Consider the following 24,244-nt stretch of genomic DNA (forward strand, 5'->3'; position numbering starts at 1 on the left):
ACGCTCGAGACAAACAACACTACGTTTATGCATACACTACAACAAGGATGACGATATGTTTTATACAGAGATTTTGGTCTCGGAAACCAACAGTTAATAATATAAATTACAATATTATCATTCGGATACATCCAAAGGATAGAAAATAAATATTTGCAAGTATCTGTTTTTTTTTAAATAACACGAATGACAGAGAAATTTTCTTCGTTTCAAAAAAAAAATTGAATAATAGATCTTGCTTAGTAAACACAATATTTTTTTTATCACGAACTAGCTTTGACTTTTATTTCGGTAAACATTTAAAAATATTTAAAAAAAAAAATTTTAAAAACATAAATTATTTAAAACACAAAAATTGATCAAATTTAATTGATTTTTAGCTAAAATATTGTGTTTTTATTCTAAAATAATCTGTGTTGTTATCTATTAATAATTATAAATGCATAAAAATGGAATGTAATTAATATAAATATATAATTTTAGCTAAATAACTTAAGTTGGCACATCGAATACAAGATTACTTTTATAACCGACGTGCCAAATCAAATGATATATTTAAATAGTTTAATGCTTAGAGCCAAATCGTGTTGATTACAAATTATGCATAAATACATCTCAAAGAAGCTTTAATTCAAACTTTTTTTTTAACTATATCACTAACCGTGGGTTTCTGAGACTAAAATTCTCGTTTAAAACATATTGCTATCTCTGTTTTGTCAACGATAATGAGAGGGATGACGTTATGTTTTATACAGAGATTTTGGTCTCAGAAACAAACGATAAAAATATGCGAAAATGGCTAAGATATATGTTTTTGATATATTATATAAGTTTTAACATTCGATAGATATAATTTATATATTTTTCTATATTTCAAATTACAATAACATACATAGGTATTATAGATTTTTTTATTAATATTTTCAACAAGAAATAGCTTGAGCACCTACTTTAATTATATTTAGTACCAAATTTATATATTTTGCTATATTTTCTTTTAACATTTTAATAAAAGTTATTGACATTTAGATATATTTAATTCATTTATATTGAAAATAAAATTAAACTTAAAAACTAAAAATATGATTGGACGAACAAATAACAATTTATCACTATTACTGCAAAATTGCTTTTATAATCGCATACATATAGCCATCTCTTTCATTCTCTTTGACAAGAAAGAGACAGCAATACTCATTGTAACCGTTACAGCAATGGAGTTCTACATTTAAACATATTTGATTCTAAAGGAACGATTTATGTATATAAAAATTAAGTACTTTTATGTCAATACGTCGCGTCGTAAGCATCGGTGGCTCAGTGGTCAAGCACTTGACTTGCAATCTGCAGGTTCCTAGGTTTGAATCCCGCCATATACCAAGGTGTTTTTCAATTTCCGATTTACATATGTACATTTATCCGACTTTCTTACGGTGAAGGAAAACATCGTGTTGCTGCACATATCTGAGAAGAAATTCAAAGATATGTGTGAAGTCAACCAACCCGCACTTGGTCAGCGTGGTTAACTATGACCTAATCACCTTTAACTTAGGGTAGACTCCGAGCCCCTCAGTGGGGACGTATAGTGAGCTGATGTTGATGTCAATACGTTAATTTAATTTTGATATTGTTGCTTCAAAAGCACCGCACAAATGGTAACAATTGTATATATTTAAAACATAATAAGTATATAACACCGTTTATATAATGAGCTATTTATAGCTGCATTAATCACAGGAATAACTAGATATATAGGAAACATATTATGCATCATTAATACGAAATTTCTTATAACATAAGTAATATGTCAACATTTTATTATGTAATATACAAGAAAATGAATACTGATTATTTAAAATTTCGTGAGAAAATATTAAAAATTAAATATAAAACAAATACATTAATTTAATAATCCGTTGTAGGCACCAACTGGTATCGAGCCCAACAAGGGCTTTTCAAGGGCCCTTCTTCAGTGTGAATAATCTCAACAAGGGCGTATCTTTAGTGTGTATTATCTCAACAAGGGCCCTTCTTTAGCGTGTGTGGGAATAATACCAGTCTTACCCGAAAAAGGGCCCCCGATGGGCACGAAACTAGTCTGTCCCGATAGTAAAATTAATACGTAGTGTAGCCGTTTTTTGTAATTAGTTTATTTAAATACTGATATTAAATTATGGAGATTTTAATAATAAGATTTATAGAGATGATAAAAAGAATTAAAACTAACTACATCATGTGTTTTCACAGAACAAACTTATATACAAAAAAGTTTCAGCAATGATAACTTAATAAAAAATACAAATATTTAACTAAGATATTAGTCATGGGCCTATTTTATCGTATTTTTGTTATTTATTTTGTAATCATTTACCTTTATTAAGTACACAGAGTATATGTATTATATGTTTTGAACAAAGCTTTGAAGCTAATCTATTAAGTACTATTTATTTCATTTGAAATGTAATTTTTTTTAACTAAAAACGATAAATATTACATATCAATATTCATTTACTTATTTAATAATAACAATGAGAGCTTAATTTATAACAATAACTAAAGCACTCGAAGTTGTTAAAGGTCCTTACTTAGTGTAATTTTATTATGAGAAATCTACACTGAAGGATTGTTTAAGGTATTAAACTACTCTGAGTAGGGCAGTTATACACAAAATTTGATATATAGACATTTCTATTAATTTTATTTAACAGGGACTTAAAAGAGTGTATTTTTAAATAAATAGTATTATGGAGTTATCTGAAAATAGCTACTAGAGTTAACAAATATATTTAGTTTTTTGTAATAATCGAATAAAATTAAGGAAAAGAAGACTCTATTTCGACTTAAGCGGTTAGCAGATTTTTTGTTGTAAATGAAATTGAGCTTTACACGATTGCAATAAGGTTTCTTTTTACTTTGTACGTTTTTTTAATCAAGAAAAAGGATACAGACGTAAAAAATAAAATTAGACCTCGTTTCAATTACATAAAGCTCAGTTTAATTTGCCATAAAAATCTAGTCTCCTTTTCGATCTGTCGGAACGGAATCTAAAGAGGTCGCATAGTCATCTATCTAAAGTTGGAGACGGAAAGACAGATTTTTTTAGAAAGTGGCTAAGAGTAAAATAATTCATAGTAAACATTATGTTCTGCATATCCATATAGGGGAAATATGCGAAAATATGTCGGTATTAAGTTGGCACGTTGTTAATAAGTGTACTCTATTACCTGACGTGCCAACTGAAACCACAATACTATCATTCTCTAGTAGCATTTAACTCCTTATTATGACATCTTGTACTTTAAACATCCCCGTTCTCACTGGATCGTACATAACAAAACATATACCTTGTTAATAAAAACGAATTTGTACATTAACATAATAAATAAAGATGGCACACTATACTAATATATGGCAAACGAAATTAATTTTATATAATGAATAAAAATGCTGAGGGCAAGACTTTGTTATATTGGAATGTAGTTTTATAATATAATATACGTAAATATATAGATATATGTAGACCTACAAATATAAACTCATTATAAATGCAAAAAAAATGTTCATTTAGTACCAAATAATAGTAGAAATAATACATAGTCAACCTGGTCAAGGTTGCGGGAGCGTCCTGGATGCGGAGGGCACAAGATCGGTCATCGTGGCGATCTTTGGGGGAGGCCTATGCCCAGCAGTGGGCGTCTCATGGCTGAGTAGATAGATAGAAGAGTAGAAATTAAAAAAGATAGCATTTTTAATATTAGAAATATATATAAAATATTTAAATTTAATTTAAATGCTTGGAGCCTGGGAGTAAGCGCGCGGGCCACCCTGCGTATTTTGGGGGGTGTTCCCTCTGCTCGTTTGCCCCCTTCTGTTATAAAAAAAATTGCCAGAATCGCATAAATATTATTTTGATTAAGAAAAATCGTCTGGTCGTTATAAAACTGTTGATTGAACATATCAGTATGTTTTTTTAATTTAAAAAATAATTAATTTTCTCTATTAAATTATTTTTTTAAATAGCAACATTGGTAGGTCTACACGTAGAATGAGCGAAGAGGCTTATATCTTTGTGAGTAGACCGTCCAGCTCCAGAACTTCAGGCACCTCGATGTCTTCCAGCCTGATTGGGGATGGATTGAACGGGAACTGAACTGAATATATCATCTTTGTGTCCATCAGTAGGTTTTGCTGGAAGTGAAAAAAGATATGAATAAAAATCCAGGGTAATAAGTAAAATGTACGACTCGAAGGACCATAATCAAAGTTAACGTAATAATTAACTTAATAAACCTTTAGTTAATCTTTCCTTAACATAATGTGTAATTATTAAACTAATATTTAAATAATTTATTAATCGATCGAATTTTATGGTATACTAGATGTCGCGCGCGACTCCGTCTACTCGGTATTAAAAAAAATTGTAGTCTATGTATTCTTTCAGACTATGTTCTACATCTATACTAAATTTCAACGACATCCATTCATCCGTTCTTGAGATATCTTCAAACATCCATACATACATCTAAACATTCGCATTTATAATATTAAGTAAGATTTGTAAGATTTAGGCAAATAATTAGGCTTAATTGGATTTTATTATATCCTTTATTATTTGCTAAGCTATTAGGTGTAAAGTAGTGTACTGACCGGTTCCTTAGTGGTCTTGGGACCGGCTCGCTCCTGCATCTTCTTCTGGATCTCGTGGATGAACTCCCGCGTCACCTTCACCTCGTATTCCTCCGCCGGTGTATACATGTTTAAAATCTGAAATATATATAAAAGGGAATCAATAGTAGATTAGGTGTAATAAAATATAATTGTTCTGGTAAGTCTTAATTTATGAATATCTTGACGTAGTGCTTTTACGCCCCTAAAAACCTAAAATTGTGTGCGCAGCGACTGACGCGAAGCCACAGAAAGAACCACAAAGAAATTTGAAACAATGTTTTTTTTTGCATAAAATATTAGTAAATTTTTGTAAATTTTCTGATATACATTGTACCATTCCAATTAGGCTTTATGCTTGCGCTAGGATATGGTTTACAACAGTCGAATGGCGGGATTCGAACTCTCGAACTCGCGATCGAAAATCCGTACCCTTAACCATCAGGCTATTGATGCTTATATATGTTTATTTATAGTTACAAGTGTAACTAGCGAACTTTGGTTTATATTAAATGTTTCAAGGATGTTGTCGGCTCGGAACATTGATTCGCTGCGCAGAATATAATTTTAATTGTACCGAGGCATACATGCCAGAGGGGAGGGAGGCACAGCACCCAGATGAACTTGACCGACCGAAAATATTGAAACGGCCTATATTTGTACGTATCTACGTACACGTTAGCGTATACGTACCTTGCAGACTTGCATGGCGGTGAGGTCTGCGCACATCTCTACAGTGCTGTCCACGTCGCTCATGGACTTGCGCGCCTGCAGCAGCTGCACCGCCTGTGTTATAGGCTTCAGCACGCCCAGGATCTCCTCCACCTGATACGTCACATTATAAAATTACTGTATAAGTGATTGGAAGATACCGATTTATTATGGGTTAATCTTTGAAGGTCAGCTGGAGAGGGTACATAGAGATTTTTTTAAGATTTCACACATACAAGCTAAGATATAATTGAAGTTTATTATTTAAAGAGTTCTAATGGTTTTTATCAGTCCGATTGTTAGTAAACTTACTTAAACAAAGACTGACTATTTAGTCAATTTTTTGGGCTTTTTTATGCCTTGGTGATTAATGGTTTTGTAAATACTTAATAATATACTTACGCTCTTTTGTCCGTATTCAGCGAGATGTTCTTTGATCCAGATCTCAAGATGTGAGATGTTGTACCGGATCTGCAGACCCTTGGCCCAGCAGCACAGGTCTTTGCGCAATAACAGCTGGTTCAAGCTGTACGCGCAGATGTAGTAGAACAACTGGAAGAGATATTTTTATAACGTTTACTATCTAATTTAATTTGTATGATTTCATATAATTAAAAAGCATAGGTTTACGCATAGCAAAAACGACTAACTCTTAATCTATATGCAAATGACCATAAAATCGTTTTACTTTTAAACTGTGCCTGTCTCTTTTTGTCACGAAACATAAGCCCCGCCTACAAGTTCCTAAACCCCGCCCCCAAGTTTCTAAACCCCGCCCTTAAGTTTCTAGGACCCGCCCCAAACGCAGTGGGCATTACTTTAAGGATCTTTAACAATTAGTTCTTTGTACTTACTAACCTGTTTGAATATAGTAAGTGTGAGTGTAGTATCGACATTAAATGTACGCAGATGATCTCTCACTGCAGCCAGCTCGTGTATGAGACGTGCTGGACCGGGCGGGGTGCCAGCGGGCGCGGCGCGTGCTGGCCGAGAGTGCACGTTGATCTCCTCGTACTCCAAGATAGCGGGCAGGATGAGACGCTCCAGTTGACGCTCCAGGAGATGTACCAGCGCTTAAAGAGTTAATTTAATTTAATTTCATACATCTGTATATTGTATTATCGCACTTCAGGTATAATTTACCAATATCTTCATGTTACATTTTTGTAGCTAACTTTACTTTAAAGTGACAATTACAAATCTTACTAATATTATAAATGAGAAAGTTTAAATAGATGGATGGATGTTTGTTAGATGGTATAGTTGGTAACGCTCAACGAATCTTGATGAAATTTGGCACAAATGTAGAACATAGTCTGGAAGAATAAAACGGCTATTGTGTCCCTAGGACAGAGTCACGGGCGACATCTAGTGTAGATAATTTAATTTAAATGGCCAAAGTGGTAGAATAGTGTTTTCTCTATCCATTCATCCACCTATCGTACCAGGATAGCATACCTTGATAGATCCATACGGCGATATCACTGAGCACCTGCCGGTACTCTGAGAGGTCGAAGATCCGCAGACATTGCTGATTCTGTCGCGGAGTGTTGGACCCCTGGTAGATTGCATCACCGCTGTACTGACGCAGGTTGTTCAGTAACCTGACAAATAAATTATATCATCACGATATTTCAATTAGTATTCAAAAGCTAAAATATAGTCTTACTAATATTATAAATGCGAAAGTTTAGATGGATGGATGAATTGGTACACATACAGGATATAGTGTGGAAGAACACATAGACTACTTATTAAGTTTCTTTCCTAATTACGCGAGGACGGAGTCGCGGGCGACAGCTAGTTAACGAAAAAAACCACGAAGATATCAAAACATATGCTTTCAAAATCCTACCAACATATGAGTAGAAAGAAGACAGAAATTTGTAAAGAGAGAGAGAGAGAGTTTCTAAAGAAATTTGTAGAATCAGAGGGTTTTTTTTTAAATAAAGACCATAGAAGTTAGAATCAAATAGAAGTGACATACCTAAGCATGTTAGAGAGCCAGAGTGCATTATACTCGACACTATCAGTACGTTTCTTCAACGTCTTCTTGACTCCAGTGCGGACCGCCTTCATCAGCTGGTGCATCTTCGGCTCGTCGTCCACGTGGTCCATGTGACGTAGCATCATGAACAATATGTATGCAGGTAGACCGGGCAATAGAGTCACTGCGACCCGCGGCTTCAAATCTAAATATAAAAAAAAATAAAAAGTAAAAACAGTCGACTAATCTATTGGGTACACTTATTACATTTATTGTAAATCCAAGATGGCCGCCGTCACAAGATGGCGGATGACATTTTTTTTTTTAATAGAAAATATTATCAGATTTTTGTGTAAATTTACTAATATTTCTTTAACCATTCCAAATAAGCTCTAAGCTTGTGCTAAGATATGGTTTACGACAATAGTCGAATGGCGGGATTCTAACCCTCGACCTCGTGTTTGGAAATCCGTACCCTTAACCATTAGGCTATTGACACATTTTTTGGTAGTGAGTAATAATTTAAAGTAGAACTTTGATATGATAAACTGATCCAATAAATCTAACATATATTATAAATACGAATGTTTATGTGTATGGATGGATGTTTGTTAGAAAATATCTCTGAAATTAGGCACTTTTTAATTTTAAGCAGACGCATTCGCAGGCAACTGTTAGTATTTAAAAATATGTATTTTAATTATAGAATTTTTACCTATGATAAGTTTCTTTATAATAGTAGGTTCATCTTGTATCTTGTACTCGAACATGCCGAGATACTCTCTCTCCTTCTTACGCGTCACTGGCGCCATCTCTATGATGGACATCGACTGCTGAGCTACTGATGTGTCGACAAGAGTCACTAAAAACATATAATTATTAGTCTTATTTCCGTCTCTGAGTCGTTAAGTAGTTTCCCTTAATGTAGATTTAGTATAAGAAGCCTACAATAAAGGATATCATTAACGCCCAATTAATAACTCTGAGTGTGGAAGTTCATATCTTTAATAGTAAACGTAGGTTACTTATTTTCTTGTTATTTTTTTGTTTCGTAAATGGATAAAAGATACCGCGATTGGGCAACTGCATCGAAGAAATGTAAAATAAACAATAGATGATTCAAAAACTACTTGTCCGTATTAAATTAAAAATTGCACTGATAGTTGATAATTCCCTTTGGAATAAAAACCTTGTTTTCCTTGATAAAGTTAATTAAATCTAAAATTATTAATGTTAGACGCATCATAAGTAATATAAAACATACCATTGCCTTCTAGAATATCATTGACATCTTCAATTCCAGCCTCTTTAAGTCGATTTGCCAACAAACGGATCTGGTTCTTATATCGACGACAGCTCTCAGACAGTTTGTCGACACGTTCCTGTGAAATACATCGTACTAATGTTATAAATACGAATTTTTAGATGGATGGATGTTTGATTGAAGGTATTTCCGGATCGGCTCAACGGATCTAGATGAAATTTGGCACAGATATAGAACGCAGTCAGGAAGAACACATAGGTTACTTATTAAGAGACGCGGGCGACAGCTACTTAGTCATAAAAGAGGAAATTAAAAGTAAAGGAAAAATATAAGGGCTTGATAGAATAAGGATTTTGGTTAACTACAAAACTACTTTAACAATAAAAACATTATGTTATAAACATGTTAAAAATCTATCTATATATAAAAACAAATGCTGTCCGTTAGTCTCGCTAAAACTCGAGAACAGTTAAACAGATTTATCTTGGTCTTGAAATGTTCGAAATGTGAGAAAAAAATCGAATTGCCGGGAACTATTTATTTTTCATTCCAAGCGGATGGAGTCACGGGCTGCAGCTAGTACCTAATAAATACGATAAAACTGCAAGCAATAATATTAATAAAGTAGTTTTCTATACCTGTAGTGCAAGATACTCAGTGGTCAATCGTATTATTTCATTTTGGGCATACTCCAAACTCTTATTCTTCGGTTCTTGACTCAAATCACTTAGTAACCTAAAACAGAAATAGTACGTTAAGTATGAATACTTTTAAAACTTGTAAAATTAATGGTAAAGTATATAAATAAATATATTTCTATTGTGGAAATGTTTGTACATGTTTTTCAGTGTTTTATCGTTTAATTTACGATTACATTTCATAGTTTCACGAAGCATGTTGATATTATTTCTTGAATTATTCTTCATGAACAGTATATATATATATATAATTTCTTAACGTTCTTAATTCATTGTTTGTCTAGTAAATGGGCACTTCATACACCTTAATGTCTCGGTTTTAATAGTGATGAAAAGAGTCATGGTTACATTGTTTCATGGCCTAAAATAGTCGAGGTTACATTGCTTTGTCGCTCTACGAAAGAGCCATGGTTATATCGTTGCAAGGCTGCAAAAAGAGCTTTGGTTACATTGTTTCATGGCCCAAAAGAGCTACGTTTACATTGCTATGTAGGTCCCCGAAAGAACCATGGTTACATTGTTTTATGCCCCCAAATCGCCGTGGTTACATTGCTATGTAGGTCTATGAAACAGTCATGGTAACATTGTTTCATGGCCATAAACAATCCTGGGTACGTACATTGCTATATCGCTTCACGAAAGAGCCGTGGTTACATTGTTTTATGACCATAAGCAGCCTTGGTTACATTGCTATGCAGCTCTATGAAAGAGCCATGGTTACTTTGTTTCCTGGCCCAAAAAGTCGTGGTTACATTGTTTCATGGCCATAAACCGTCGTGGTTTCATTACTAAGTCGCTCTACGAAAAAGCCACGGTTATAATATTTTATGGCCCAAATAAGCCGTGGTTACATTGATATGCGCCTCTATGGTTACATTGTTTCGTGGCCCAAAAAGCCGTGGTCACATTGTTTGTGGCTCTAGTAAAGAGCCATGGTTACATCGTTTAACAACTCATTAAACGAGCTGTTGTTACATGTCTATAGTTCTATGAGAAATAGGTTTAATTGTTTTTTTGGATCCAAATAGATCCGAAGTTCTAACACCTTATTTGCACTGTTATGACTTTGAAAAGACCCATTGGTTACATTGTTTTATGGCTGTAAGAAGAAAGATTTTTTTTTCACTTTAATAACACGTGGCAAGGAATCCATTTTTTTCTTAAATTATTTTATGGCTTTTAATAGGACTAGTTTAATTGGACGATAGCTCTTAATGGAGCCTAGGTTACATTGTTTCATGACCTTGAAGTCTTGATTACATTGTTTCACTTCTTGTAGACTTCAAGAGAACTTTGTTGTTTTTTTTTTCAGAGCAGTAATAATGTCTTGGTCGTTTTAAAATTTCCTAACCAAGGTTCTGACTATTTTCTTTGTTAGTTTTTGGCTCTTAAAAGAGTCGATATAACTTAAATTTTTTTTTATAACTAAAAGCACTTTTTTTTGCTTGTATATTTTTTTTTCATTGGTATTTTGACCAAAATATTTTTTTCTTCATATTTTATCCAAAGTTTGAATGGAAGATAATTAAAAAAAGGACTAACATATAATGACATGCAAATTAATATATTAATAACAAACATAATCATCGTATAAATAAATGTTAAAATATATTAGCATTATATAAAGCAACAATTACAAGCCAAATAAATAACTTAACTACATATGTACAAACATAATTATAACGTAAACATATTAAATACGGCATATGAAAGATGTTGTATACATTTTTTACTAGAGAACATAATAATACGTGTTGTTGAACTTTCTAAATTAGTCCATTGTCTTCTTATTTTCGTGAATATTGTATGTCTACATTCATCGTCGACACTGGAAGAGATGATATGATGTACCCTTAGTGTTGATATGTGTTAATTTATATTTCTTTTTAATAAATCATGTGTTAATCTTTGCTGGGTTCATTATTAATATCACTAATAATATAAATGTGAATGTTTGGATGTATGAATGTATGGATTAAATTATTCAAACTTTCGTGAGAAATTATAATAAAGTTATAAGAAAACGGCTAAACACTAACGTATTCGTCTGGTGGCGGCACCGTCTAGGTCAGTCTTTGCCAAAGTTTGCGATAACGCCCCCTTGTGGGCGCTGCAGGTCTCAAGTTGCGGGTTGTAGTATAAGTTTCGTTTAAAATTCTCCGTTAATATACATATATGTCACAATAATTAATTATTTTAATTTGAAGTTATAGTGCTTTTTAAATATATATGGGGGCGCTAAAAATATTTATTCTCAAAGTGGGCAGTAGACAAAATAAGTTTAGGAACCACTGTTCTAGGTGATGAAGGGCTCCCGATGGGGTCAAAACTAGTCGGTGCCGCTACCGGACGAATGTACGTGAGTATTCAGCCATTTTTATATGAATGTATGGATATTAAAAGGCATCAGTTTCAATGGATTTCGATGATATTTGACATAAATATAGAACATAGTTTGAAAGAACATATAGGCTACTTATTAAGTATATTTTTATTTAACGCGGACGGAGTCGCGGTCGACTGCTAGTACTAAAATAATTCATGTTTTAATAATAACAAGGCAGACAATGGCATATACTATTTCAATGAATTAATTGATTAAACGAAACAACATACAAATGCTAGTATATTGTATAGAATTAACATAATATATAAAGATGGACAGAATATTTGACCCGGAAGGCTTAAGTCAAATTAAGTCATGACATATCACTAGCGCCCTCTTGTGGATACCAATGTCCTAAGGTCCTTTGAGCATGTAGGTGTCATATCATGTTTTTTTCTTTTATGACATTTTCTTCATCCCAATCTTAGAGTAGGCTCCGAGCTCCTCAGTGGGGATATATAGCGAGGTGATGATGACATTTTCTATGTCTAGATTTTACACATTTTTAGACAACTAAGCGCGACAGTAGCGCCTCTCACCGGTTCATATATCCTTGTTTAACTATAGTACGAGTTATGTATGTGTAATTATGTTAATATATAATGTGTTACATATGACGTCACAATATATAAACTATTCACTTACTTGGAGTACTTGTCGGTTTCTTCACGTAATCTCTCAATCTCGGCCTTCGCTTTTGTTATATGCTCCGAATAGAATTTCTTTTCCGCTATCAACTCTTCTTGTAATTGTCTGAAAATAAATTGCACTACGTTAAACTGTTAAAAATATGCAAAGTTTAAATCTATAGTGAAACGGACAAACAGACAGAAAAAAGTAAAATAAAATTTTCGTTATCAAACCAAAAACATCATATGTAGGATTTTTTTTTCGATTTTATATACAGACAATCCAATTTTATTTATATGTAATATATGTTACCTGTTAATATCTTTTTGAGCTTCATACGCGGAAGCCAATTCCCCGTCTTCATTGATGATGTCCACGTCAGAACCGTAGTTAGACGTTGCAAGCGACTTTAGATTTACCGTCTGTTGAATAAGGTTCAAATTAATATAAATTCGTTAATTAAGAAATAACTTGATAAAATATATTAGAAATTATATATATAATAAAATAATAATAAATTAAAAAAATACCGTGCAATGACAGCAAAGGAACGCGTTGAAAGAAAATTAAAATAAAATAAAAATTAGTAAATATCAATTTCACACCAACATTCATACATTCGTTTTAATGTAACAAAACTTAATCATACCCACAGATATTACTAAACTACTTTCATTTAATAAACATTAACAACATAGAAGATAAATTAAAATCCATATCAGTCTTGAATCAAAATGTCTTTCCCATAGTACAGTAAGCTGCATAAATATAGAAAACATTTACAAAACTCTAGACATACGCCTTTTGTTTTAAAAATACGAATCCACGCATTTATCAATAGCACGTATTCATTCTTGACTTGTAATCTGCAGGTCCTGGGTTCGAATCAGGCCATGTACCAATGTGTTTTTCGATATCCGATTTACATATGTACATTTATCCGAGGTTCTTACGATAAAAGAAAACATCTTGATGCAACCTGCACATGTCTGAAGAATTTCAAAGATATGTGTGAAGTTAACCAACCAGCACTTGGCCAGCGTGGTTGATTATGGCCTAATCACCCTTAATTTAGGGTAGGCTTCAAGCCCCTCGATTGGGAACGTATAGTGAGCACGTATAAAGCATTCATGCTTACATTTGAAACCGAAGGCATAAACAAGTTTCTGAAGTTTTATGTATACATATTTATGCAGCTGACTGTACAATAAATAATTTAGATGTAACAAAGCACAACAAAGCATTCGTGTGATCATGCAGTTTACTCACAACACTCTTCACAGCTTGCAACCACGATTTTTGTGGAGCATAATCCTGCATTTTTATTGTTTATGTTAGAAGACAGACAAACAGACAAGTGGTCATCTTAATGAGCTCACAAATCGAAAGATGTATGCATAGATATATAAATTTTATAGGCTAATTATTAAGTTTTTTTTAATTCCGCGCGTACAGATTCGCGGGCAACAGCTAGTATTATATAGTAAAATATCGTTTATTACCCTATTGTTATTTTTCGTGTAAACACTTCTATGACCAGGTAAATCCATGTACAATATTTTAACAATTTGTCCTTCTTTACAAATAGTTGAAGTGTTCATCACAAAATCTTTTGTAATTTTTTTTAAATTACACTACACTTTTCTTTTTAATTTAATTAACTATTAACTATTATTAACTATAATATGGGATAAATATAGAACTTGTTTTTTTGTCGTACACTTGAGACGGAACATTAATATTATGTCGCAAACTCAACACAAACTGACAACATGTTTACTATGTTAGTATGTTTAGAGATTTTTTTGTGTACTTTATCTCATAAGATAAGGCACATCACTTGTCACTGATAATATTTGGTTAAATAAAATATTTTGATGCGCCATTTTGTATTTGATAGATATTTTAAACCTTTCATAATGTTTAGTAAATAATTCCATGATTAAGTTTTTTTTTACTTTTTTAAGCTAATTGGAAATACTGTAACTGTATTTTACTACTGAAATTAGGATTTTTTTTTGTTATTTAGTACTAAATATTGTTATCTTTCAACAAATAGAGGAAATAAGATAAAATTACTGTATTTTTTTCCCGTTTGTATAGAATAAAGTAAATACGAACCTGAGTTGTAAGGACACTCTTTAACTGTATACATTCGTCTCGTCTCCTGTCCAGTTCCTTTTGCATCGTACTCATTTGATCTGGAAACGGTAACAATGTTATTAATTCATAAAAAATATCAATAAGACGATAATAGTACGATATTACATTAAAATACTTAAAAAATAAACGAATTGTAAAATAAAAATCTTAAATATCCGACTCGAAGGACTATAAAAGTACTATAACTTGTAAATTACATGCTGCAGTTACTGAAACTGACATTTTATAAAATTCCTTACAAATTTATAAACATACTAGTTAAATTATAAAAAAACTTCGTAGCCTATGTGTTCTTCCAGACTATGTTCTACATCTATGCAAAATTTCAGCGAGATCTGTCCAGCCGATCCGAATATACTTTCATACATCCATCCATCCATCTAAACATTCGCATTTATAATATTAGTAAGAAGTAAGATATAAGACATACCGATAACTTCTTTAGAGATGAGTACACTGTCAGTGGAGGCTCGCAGCCTGTCAAGATGCTCCCGCAGTTTCTTGTTTTCAATCTCCAGCTCTTCCACCTTGAACCTGTCCACGTTGGGGTTGCTGGGCGGCGAAGACAGACGATCTGACGGTAGTTTTACTTTTTAAACTCATGATTAACTACCACTCAAAGTGGATTAAGTGGTCACTTAAGGTGCACCGAAATATGCTTATCCTTCAAGAATGCGAGCATTAATTTGCTGTCGTTTGTACTATGGTTAGCTATCGCTCGCGACTATGTCAGCAGCAGAAATTAAAAAAATAATAAGTAGTCTATGTGGAGATAGCTTCTAACAAAAATCCATCCATACATCCATCCAAACATTCGCATTTATAATATTAGTAAGAAAATTATTTTACTCATAAGTCGTTCCTCCAAATCATTAGCACGTTTTGATGTTCTGGACAGATCACTCTGCAGTGCTGATATCCTGTTCTGCATACGTAGCACCAGGCCAGCGTCAGCAATCTGTTTATAAACATATTACTGAGTTTTCACACCTGACACATTCATGATAGACATATCGATAATAAAAAAAAAATAATTTCACTAAAAGAAACATGACAGAGGGATGTCATCATCAGCTCAATATACGTCACTGAGGTAGCAGTGACTAGGATATAGTCAATGCTGGCCAAGTGCGGGTTGAGTCTTTATGTAGTTTTTGGAAACTTAAACGATATTATGAGTCTAGGTTAGATAATAAAACTTTAAATTCGTAAAGGAAATGTAGGTGTTGAGATGTTTGTATATTGAAAAGTTCATATGCATACAGGGGGTGTTGGTCCGTTGTGTTGTCCGGCGGACCAGTTGACAGCCTCCAGCGCCGGTCGCGATGTCTCCACAGATCGCACTGACCCGTACCCGTAGTCCTGGACAATATTACCAACCTCTTACCACAAATAAAATTACCATACTAATACGTTAAAGTATTTGGAAAGTAAGCAGCACTATAGTTGGCACGTACGATAAAGGAGTATTACTGTTATTGACGTGCCAAGTAACATAAAAATATTACTCTCAGATTCTTTTAACAAAGTTGTTATTACGACTTACATCTTCAACCGTAGTTTCTTGCTGAGAAGCATTGCTGGCGTCGGATAGAGATCTTCTGTGTTCTTTGGTTGCTGGTGCTCTGTGAAAAATTTATGCGTTAGCTTTCAGCAGTTAAAAGGTTAAATAGTCCTGACGTAGTTACTTTCGGCAGGAATTCAGTCAGATTTTTTTTGTGTAGATACGTTACCGCTGCAAAGAGTCGAGCCTTTCTTGCAGCTCGTACTGTGAGGAGAGCAGCTTCTGTCTGCTCTGACGTTCCTCCTCCAGTTCGGCGCATAATGCACGCTTCTCAGCCTCATGCAGCTTATTTTGTTCTGGAATATAAACAAGTTTTTTATAGAAAACAGCCAAAGTTCATAGCCCAAAACAATGTGTTGCATCTGCAAAAAGATCCTAAGTACATTCACCTAGCCAGGGTATCTATGAAAGGAGGTAATTATTTATTCCTGGCCATTCAAATTCATTTTATCTATTTCTCTTTAATTTACCCTCCATTAACAATTTTAAGAAGAAAAATAATAAAATTAAATATCCATATGCCAATATATCTTGAAAGTTTTACTTTTAATTTACAATTGAATAACAATAAAATGCGAATCAATATTTAGAAAAGAGGTAAAAAAAATCATCCTCTAAATATTCATGTTTTATTTTTTTTTCTTTCTATCTTTACCTTTCCAGAATTGTGCCCGAGCGGCAAATTCTTTAGACCAAGCTGTAGGATCAACAAATTTAGTTATCACTTCATCGGTTTTCTCAATAATTGGTTCAGGAAATGCACCCATTTTGTAACTACACGTACACTTGTAACCAACCCTACCAACCCACAGTGGACCAGCGTGGTTCACTATGACCTAGTCACCTAACTTAGGGTAGGCTCCAAGCCCCTCGGTGGGGACGTATAGTGAGCTGATGATGACACTTTTAACACTTTAGCTATGACACACAAAGCAAGAAATCTTTATGATATATTAACTAATTTACACATATCTGTCTGTACTCTTTGTTAAACAGTTTTTTTTTTAATCTATTTAATATTGAAAATATTAACATTATGAAATTTAACGTATTTAATTACGAACGTTATAATTGTTTCTATCACAAACAAAATTGTTATCAACATAAAGTATCTCTATTTTATCTTATCGGATTAATATACATTGTGTATGCAAAAAGTAATTTTAATATTATATATTTAATAAATATAATTACTAGACTATTATACAGGGTGTCCCAAAAGGTTACGTACATAGGAAGGGGGATGATAGGGGTGGTCACAAGGGTCACCAGAAAAATAAAATAAAAATTCCCCTCTGGGTATTAAAAAAAATAAATGGTATTTTTTAAAAACTTAAAAATTTTAACACCTTCTGGGGCTATTTTAATTTTCTTTAAAATCTTTGTTAGTTGTATTGTTTTTTTATTTCATATTGATAAATAGTTATTGACGATAACATAATAGCTTTTTTTCTAAAAATAGCAATATTTGTAGGTCATCGGTTACAAAATTGCCCCAGAAGGTGTAAGGTAGGTTTTCAAAAAATGCCATTTATTTTTTTTAATACCCAGAGGGGAATTTTTATTTAATTTTTCTGGTAACCCTTGTGACCACCCCTATCATTCCCCTTCCTATGTACGTAACCTTTTGGGACATCCTGTATATCATGAGTCATGCTTTTAAAAAGAAAATAACGTCACACCCATGACCCAAATCTACGCGATTATAATTTCTTCATTTGTCTATATTCTTAGTACGGTAGCTAATTTTGTTTGTTTGTTTGTTGCATTGAATATGATCCGAAACTACTGAACGGATTTGAAAAATTATGTCACTGTTAGGAAGCTACACTATCCCCTGATGACATAAGCTATATTTATTACTAGATTTTTTTTAATTAAGCACATACGAAGTCGCGAGCAATTACTAGTCGCATATATTTGCTTAATTCGTAATTTTAATATCATCAATATTTAGAACATAAAAACGTATATAAAACATCAGATTTTCCTCAATATTTAAAGTTCTATACTTATTACAAGTACGAACAATATATTTTATATGTGAAATGTATTCATTCAATATTGAGTCTTATGTCAACGCAGTTAAGTTGAAATTGCATTAATATTCTTACCTTCAATAGCCATTTCATAGCATTCCTTAGAAGTCTTCAGTTCTTCAGCGAGCTTATTGCTCTCCTGCAGCCAGGTGTCTTTGTGTTTGTTGTATTTGTTCTCTACTTCGTTCTTCTCCTCGACCAGCCGCTTATTGCTGTCTCGCTCTGACGTCAGTTCATTCTCTAACGAGGCTATCAGGCTGTGCCTCTCTTGTATACCAACTCTGAGTGCTTTAGCCTCGATTTCCACTAGTTTTAGTGCTTCAAGTTTAGCTCTAAATAAAAAAAAATCATATTTAATCTTACTAATATTACAAATGCGTATGTTTAGATGGATGGATGGATGTTTGTTTGAATATATCTCCAGAAAGGCTGCATGAATCTCGGCGAAATTTGGCATAGATGTAGAGCATAGTTTGAAAGAATACATAGGCTACTAATTGAGTTGTTTTTTTTTAATTTCGGACGGACGGAGTCGTGGACGACAGCTTGTATGAATATATAGAGAGAGACATTTACGTACGCGTCCGTATACATTTGCGTACACGTGCGTACACGTACGTACTCCACAGTACTTACTTGAGATCAACAATCTGTGCTTGCAAAGGCTCTATACACTTAGCTCGCTCCACCGCATCACCCAGCCTCTGCTGCAGGCTGATGATCTTGTTCTCTAGACCCTTGTTCAAGCTCTTCACATGATCTAAGCTGCGAGCTTCAATACGCAACCGTTTATACTGACGACGCGCTAGGAAACGACGGATCTAGAAATTAGAGTTTTTGATTAAATAACGTAAAATATATTATAGTTTTATTAAAGTATATGAAAATAGATAAAAATAATACTCACAGTGGCTTGTGCTATAACAATCTGTCTCTTCATTTTCTTTACCCGCTTTCTCGCGAGGTAACCGCGCGCATACCGCTGTATCGTAATAACCTATTGGGCAGGAACAATTATTGTGTTAATCTATTCCAGTAATAAGTCAAGTAAATAATTTATCATCATCAGCTCACAATACGTCCCCACCGACGGGCTCGGAGCTTACCCTAAGTCAGGAGTGATTAGGCCATAGTGAACCACGCTGGCCAAGTGCGGGTTGGTTGACTTCACACATATCTTTGAATTACTTCTCAGATATGTGCATCACGATGTTTTCCTTCACCGTAAGAACGTTGGATAATGTACATATGTAAATCGGAAATCGAAAAAACACATCGGTACATGGTGGGATTCAAACTCAGGAACTGCAGATTACAAGTCAGGTGCTTTAACCCCCGAGCCACTTGAACTTGGCCAACGTGGTTGAGTATGGTCTAGTCACCCCTAACTTAGGGTAAGCTCCGAGCCCCTCGGTGGGGACGTATAGTGAGCTGATGATGATAATTGCACTGTGCAGAACATACCGCGAGCACCCTGCGCCTGTCGCGGTAGAGCCTGCGTGCGAGGTACCCGCGTGCGTGCGCCTGCAGCCCGATGGCGAGGCGCCGCACCCGCTGGTACTTGCGACGTGCCAGCCATCCGCGCACGTTGCGCTGGATCTTGATCGCCGCACGGTTACGACGCACTTCTTGTACACGTCTGCATATTACAAAAAATACATATAGTTTGAAATCCTATGCTAAGATTATTTTTAATAATAGGTGGGATTACTAATATAATTATTTTTATAATAAAATATTCGAAACAAGCTAGAGGCCACCCAATTTCGCTAAAATAGGGAAACGATCTTTTTTTTATTATGCAAGAACTTTACAAAACACATAATATCGATTAGACCGCATTACTTAAAATTCACAGGGTCTAAGTGTACTTTCTGGTCGTCAATTAGTTCATCAGCGTCATTAATAATTTCAATAATTATATTAAAGAAAAAAAAATCTTCCTATAAACATCTTCAAATCGATGCGCTAAGTGTTCTTTACTCGACTACAATGCCTCATAATTCACTGTAATATCATAGTTTTTCGTAGTAAAGTAACATTGTTGTATGATTAGGTAGCACTCAGAGTGTATGTGGTCACCTCCTGGCGAGGAAGCCCCTGGCGTGCGCCTGCAGGCCCCGCAGCGCGCTCAGCAGACGCAGGTACCGGCGACGCGCCACGAACCTCCGCACGCAGCTCTGCACGCGCACGCAGTACAGTCGCTGGATTTCTGCACGGATCTTCTCTAAATATGCTACCTAAATGTGACAACATATAACTTGTAGTTACTCAGAAACCGTTTTCTTTGTGATTTAAAATAATATTGTAAAGTTAAATAAGTCTTATTTTTTTAATATCATAAGGTGGCAAACGAGCAAGCAGTCACCTGAAATCGTTGAAATAGCGAAGTGACCGTTGCCCATAGACATATGCAATTGCATATGCGTTGCCTACCTTTCATCGTCGGAGGAGAGGATGCACAGAAAGAAAATATCTTCCCTTTCCATGCATCCTCTCATCCAGAAAGTCCACTTCCACTTTCCATCCTTTCCTTATAAGGAAAAGGGTGGGAAGTGAAAGAGGACTAAATGAGGCCTCCGGGACACACACTCATCAGACTGTACTTGGGATTGCTTCCATTTGACGCCTGTCTTCTGTGTGGTCGTGGTATTTCACCGGGCGAGCCGGGACAATTCGTGCGAACATGTTAAAGCGGGCTCTACCACTGTTGTCTTAAATCAAAGGATTTAAAATTGCAATTTTTTTTAGTATTAAATAAGTAAAATACTTTTAATAGCTTATTGACAAACCTGTCCGGCTCTGAAAAATATCTTAGTAGCTCCGAACTGGTATTTGTCGGGATCTTTCAGATGTTTCTTCAGTATCTTGCCGCAAGTCGCTTTGATGTTTGTGCGGTCGACGTCTTTGTGTAGACATAAAAGTCGATATCTGCGAAGAGAGAATATTATCATACTATTATTATAAATGCGAATGTTTGGATGGATGGATGAATGTTTGAAGGTATCTTCCGAACGGCTGCATGGATGTCGAGGAAATTTGGCATAAAAGTAGAACATAGTCTGGAAGAACACATAGGCTACTGTCCTTTTTACAGCAAGTACGGTATAAAATAAAAATTAAAAATCTGTAGTTTATATTAAATTGCTTAAATGTTGTTATTATCTTTAATAACATCATAGTAAATAGATTTTTAAGTGTGTTTAATTTGAATTATTCATCAAACTTACCTATGGAAGAAATCTTGATATAGCCATCGTGAAGGAAAGCCGGCCGCTGATATCCTGATTGTCTCCAACACACCACACGCTCTGCATACAAAATAATACTATTTTGACTACAATCTAAATTGTTAACAATCGAATTCAAGGTCATTGGCTATGGTCACTTCATAAAGTCTTAAACAACCGGGTTATGTCCGAAAACATAACTTTTATATTAATTTGACATAAATACAGTAATATAGAAGATTACCGTTACTTAAAGAGTCTATCTCTTCTAGAACCGGAAACGCATCTGCAGTTCCCCTGGTATTGCAGATGTCCATGGAGGTCGAAAAAAAAAGTTAAGGTATATAGTTGACCTGAGCTGGTGCACGGCGCGTGCTGGGTCGAAGCTGAAGGGCTGCTTGGTGTCGTTGGGTTTGATGCAGCGCACGTAGTGTGGCGTGGTGGCGGACAGGGTGCACATCAACGCTGACAACGAGGCTCGGAACTGAGCACCTACTGTTTGCTTCTGCCCTGATGCACGACGAGGTGGTTGCTGGACAGACACGAAATGTTTACCTTAAGTCTCATTTAAATATAAGCCGAAAACGTACGAACAGTTGGAACTTTAGTTGTTATATATCTCTCTCATGTGTTCGCATACGTTTGTCTCGCTCTCGACTTCACGACGATCCCAGATATCTTAATAAGTCATTTAATGGTAAGAGTGTTTTTTTAAATAAGTTCTGGTTGTACACACTGTTAAACTGCCAATATTGAGTGAGGGCGTGGTCCTCCGGCGAGAGGGCGGAGGCAGCGTGGCGGTGGAGGTGTGGTCGAGGGGGCGGTCCTCTGCGAACATGGTGTGTATGAGCCGGCAGCTGGTTGCCGACTTGATGCACTCTAGCTGCTCCTCCGACACCGTATCCCTGTTCTTCTCCAGGAAGCCGCCGCACTGGTATTCCACGTTATCCGCGAAGTGCTTTATTATAAATGCTGGGGTACAACATTTAAATTACAAAATTAGTAGTTTGCTAGTAATTTTAATGACTAATTTTAGGGTAAGTTATAAGTTTTGTCTAACATACCGGCATTGCCGAACCTGGGCTTCATGAAATGCGGGTACTTGGTGCAGTTCTGATGCAGCTTGGCGACGAAGCCTGCGTCAGAGCCTTGCGGCACGCGGCACTCCTCGTCCAGCAGCGCCAGCACGCCCAGCCGCTCCTCGATCAGGTCGATGCACGGCTGGTTGTCGTAGAAGTCGATCATCTTCCATGATATCTCCTCCTGACGATGGAAAAATAATACAGTGGAGAAATTTAATATAATTGGTATTTGAGGCACAAAACATTACTAATATAAATGCGAATGTTTGGATGGATGGATGGATGTTTGTTAGAAGGTATCTCCAGAACGACTGCATGGATCTTGATGAAATTCGGCATATACGTAGACCATAGTTAGGGAGTACACATAGGCTACTAAGTATTTTTTAATTCCGCGCGGACTGACTCACAAGTAACGGGTAGTGCTTTTATAATGCAATAGGTTTTTGTTTGGAATTTCAAGTAAGGGTTGTGTGTTTTTAAGAATACTACGAGAATTACTATTAAGCATATAACAATCTTTACCTTAATATATTCATCCTGTTCTAATTTAAATACGTGAGAGTTGAACTGTTGCTGCAGCTTCTCGTTGGCGTAGTTGATGCAGAATTGTTCAAACGAGTTTATCTCAAACGTTTCGAAACCGTAAATATCCAGCACACCTGAAAACATTAGAACAAATCATACAAGCATTTAAAAACAAACGTATGTATTATGTAAATAAATAGTCGCAAATCTGTTGTATAACAGATAAAAATTATTTTAAAAAATCACAAAATTCAAATTCAGAGTAAAATTTCCTTTTTCTTCTTTTTCGCGTACATTATTACTGAAGGTCGTGCTCGTCTTGATATGCCTTTATAGATGCGTCCACCAGCTTCCTCCACGCCGTCCTGTCTTTAGCTTGTCTCAAGGCATCGATTGAGTCCCAATATAGCCTGCATTTAATCGGACCGAATCGGACGGATTAAAATAATAAAAATTCTTTATTGTTGACTTTACTGACCAATGAAATGTTTCTTAGCATGTCCGGTATCGAGAGCGCGGTTGACAGCGCGCACGAGCCAGGCGAACAGTTCGCCGTACATTCGCTTGGCGAGCGCGTCGCGAGCGAACGCCGCGCGCTGCACATCCATGCGCGACACGATCACCTCGTGTGCGGAGGCGATGCGCCGGTGTGTCAGCCACCGACCTAACTCCGCCCTAGATATGCCCAGCAGCGAGCAGACTGTCTGCAAGTGCTTGTCGTTTGACTGAAAACAATATTCAAACATCTCTAGTAACCAGCAAAATCCAAATATAAATTTGTCTATACTAATATAAACTAGCTGTCGCCCGCGACTCCTTCCTCGTGCAATTAAAGAAAAAAAAACTTAATAAGTAGCCTATGTGTTCTAGACTATGTTTTCTATATCTGTGCCAAATTTCATCAATATCCGTTGAGTGGTTTCAGAGATACCTTCAAACAAACATACATCCATCCATCCATCTGAACGTTCAGATTTATAACATTAGTAAAATACGAATGTCTGAATAGATGGTAGCGAAGAACGACTGTATGGATGAAATTTTGGCATAGCTATAGAACACAGCCTGGAAGACCACAGAGGCTACTAATTAAGTTTATTTTTAAATTCCGCGCGGACGTAGTCGCAGACTATAGCTTGTTTATCAAATACAGTTAAATCTGGATAAGCGAGAAACCTCTATAAGGAAGAAAAATTTCACAGTCCCACTGTACTTCTAAATGGGTTTAAAGCTGTATATCTTGGAGTAAATTATTTCTTGACTCTCAAGAAAATCTTGTACATACTATTAAACATAG

General features: G+C 35.1%; 1 protein-coding gene across 2 annotated transcripts in view; it reads right to left on the bottom strand.

Annotated features, from left to right (window-relative positions):
• Positions 1-3,723: 3,723 nt before the first annotated feature.
• didum (dilute class unconventional myosin) overlaps positions 3,724-24,244 on the bottom strand; it is a 35,460-nt gene continuing 14,939 nt past the window's right edge. The window contains exons 10-40 of one of the 2 annotated variants that reach the window (XM_013321337.1): positions 23,426-23,672; positions 22,945-23,081; positions 22,402-22,600; positions 22,074-22,309; positions 21,691-21,869; positions 21,338-21,418; positions 20,900-21,038; positions 20,190-20,347; positions 19,572-19,746; positions 19,015-19,104; positions 18,744-18,928; positions 18,183-18,439; positions 16,238-16,364; positions 16,051-16,129; positions 15,768-15,866; positions 15,354-15,462; positions 14,935-15,078; positions 14,463-14,542; positions 13,611-13,655; positions 12,654-12,763; positions 12,357-12,464; positions 9,266-9,362; positions 8,628-8,745; positions 8,079-8,225; positions 7,364-7,568; positions 6,835-6,980; positions 6,235-6,449; positions 5,779-5,928; positions 5,359-5,490; positions 4,648-4,764; positions 3,724-4,188 (exon numbers count right to left, since the gene is read on the bottom strand). In XM_013321337.1, coding sequence (XP_013176791.1) covers positions 4,060-4,188; positions 4,648-4,764; positions 5,359-5,490; positions 5,779-5,928; positions 6,235-6,449; positions 6,835-6,980; positions 7,364-7,568; positions 8,079-8,225; positions 8,628-8,745; positions 9,266-9,362; positions 12,357-12,464; positions 12,654-12,763; positions 13,611-13,655; positions 14,463-14,542; positions 14,935-15,078; positions 15,354-15,462; positions 15,768-15,866; positions 16,051-16,129; positions 16,238-16,364; positions 18,183-18,439; positions 18,744-18,928; positions 19,015-19,104; positions 19,572-19,746; positions 20,190-20,347; positions 20,900-21,038; positions 21,338-21,418; positions 21,691-21,869; positions 22,074-22,309; positions 22,402-22,600; positions 22,945-23,081; positions 23,426-23,672 — 4,440 coding nt within the window. In that variant the 3' untranslated portion in view covers positions 3,724-4,059. The remainder of the gene's footprint in view (positions 4,189-4,647; positions 4,765-5,358; positions 5,491-5,778; positions 5,929-6,234; positions 6,450-6,834; positions 6,981-7,363; positions 7,569-8,078; positions 8,226-8,627; positions 8,746-9,265; positions 9,363-12,356; positions 12,465-12,653; positions 12,764-13,610; positions 13,656-14,462; positions 14,543-14,934; positions 15,079-15,353; positions 15,463-15,767; positions 15,867-16,050; positions 16,130-16,237; positions 16,365-18,182; positions 18,440-18,743; positions 18,929-19,014; positions 19,105-19,571; positions 19,747-20,189; positions 20,348-20,899; positions 21,039-21,337; positions 21,419-21,690; positions 21,870-22,073; positions 22,310-22,401; positions 22,601-22,944; positions 23,082-23,425; positions 23,673-24,244) is intronic. The other variant, XM_013321338.1, reaches the window with a different exon arrangement.

This window comes from Papilio xuthus, unplaced genomic scaffold, assembly GCF_000836235.2.
Source record: "Papilio xuthus unplaced genomic scaffold, Pxut_1.1 DF825946.1, whole genome shotgun sequence".
NCBI lineage: Eukaryota > Metazoa > Arthropoda > Insecta > Lepidoptera > Papilionidae > Papilio > Papilio xuthus.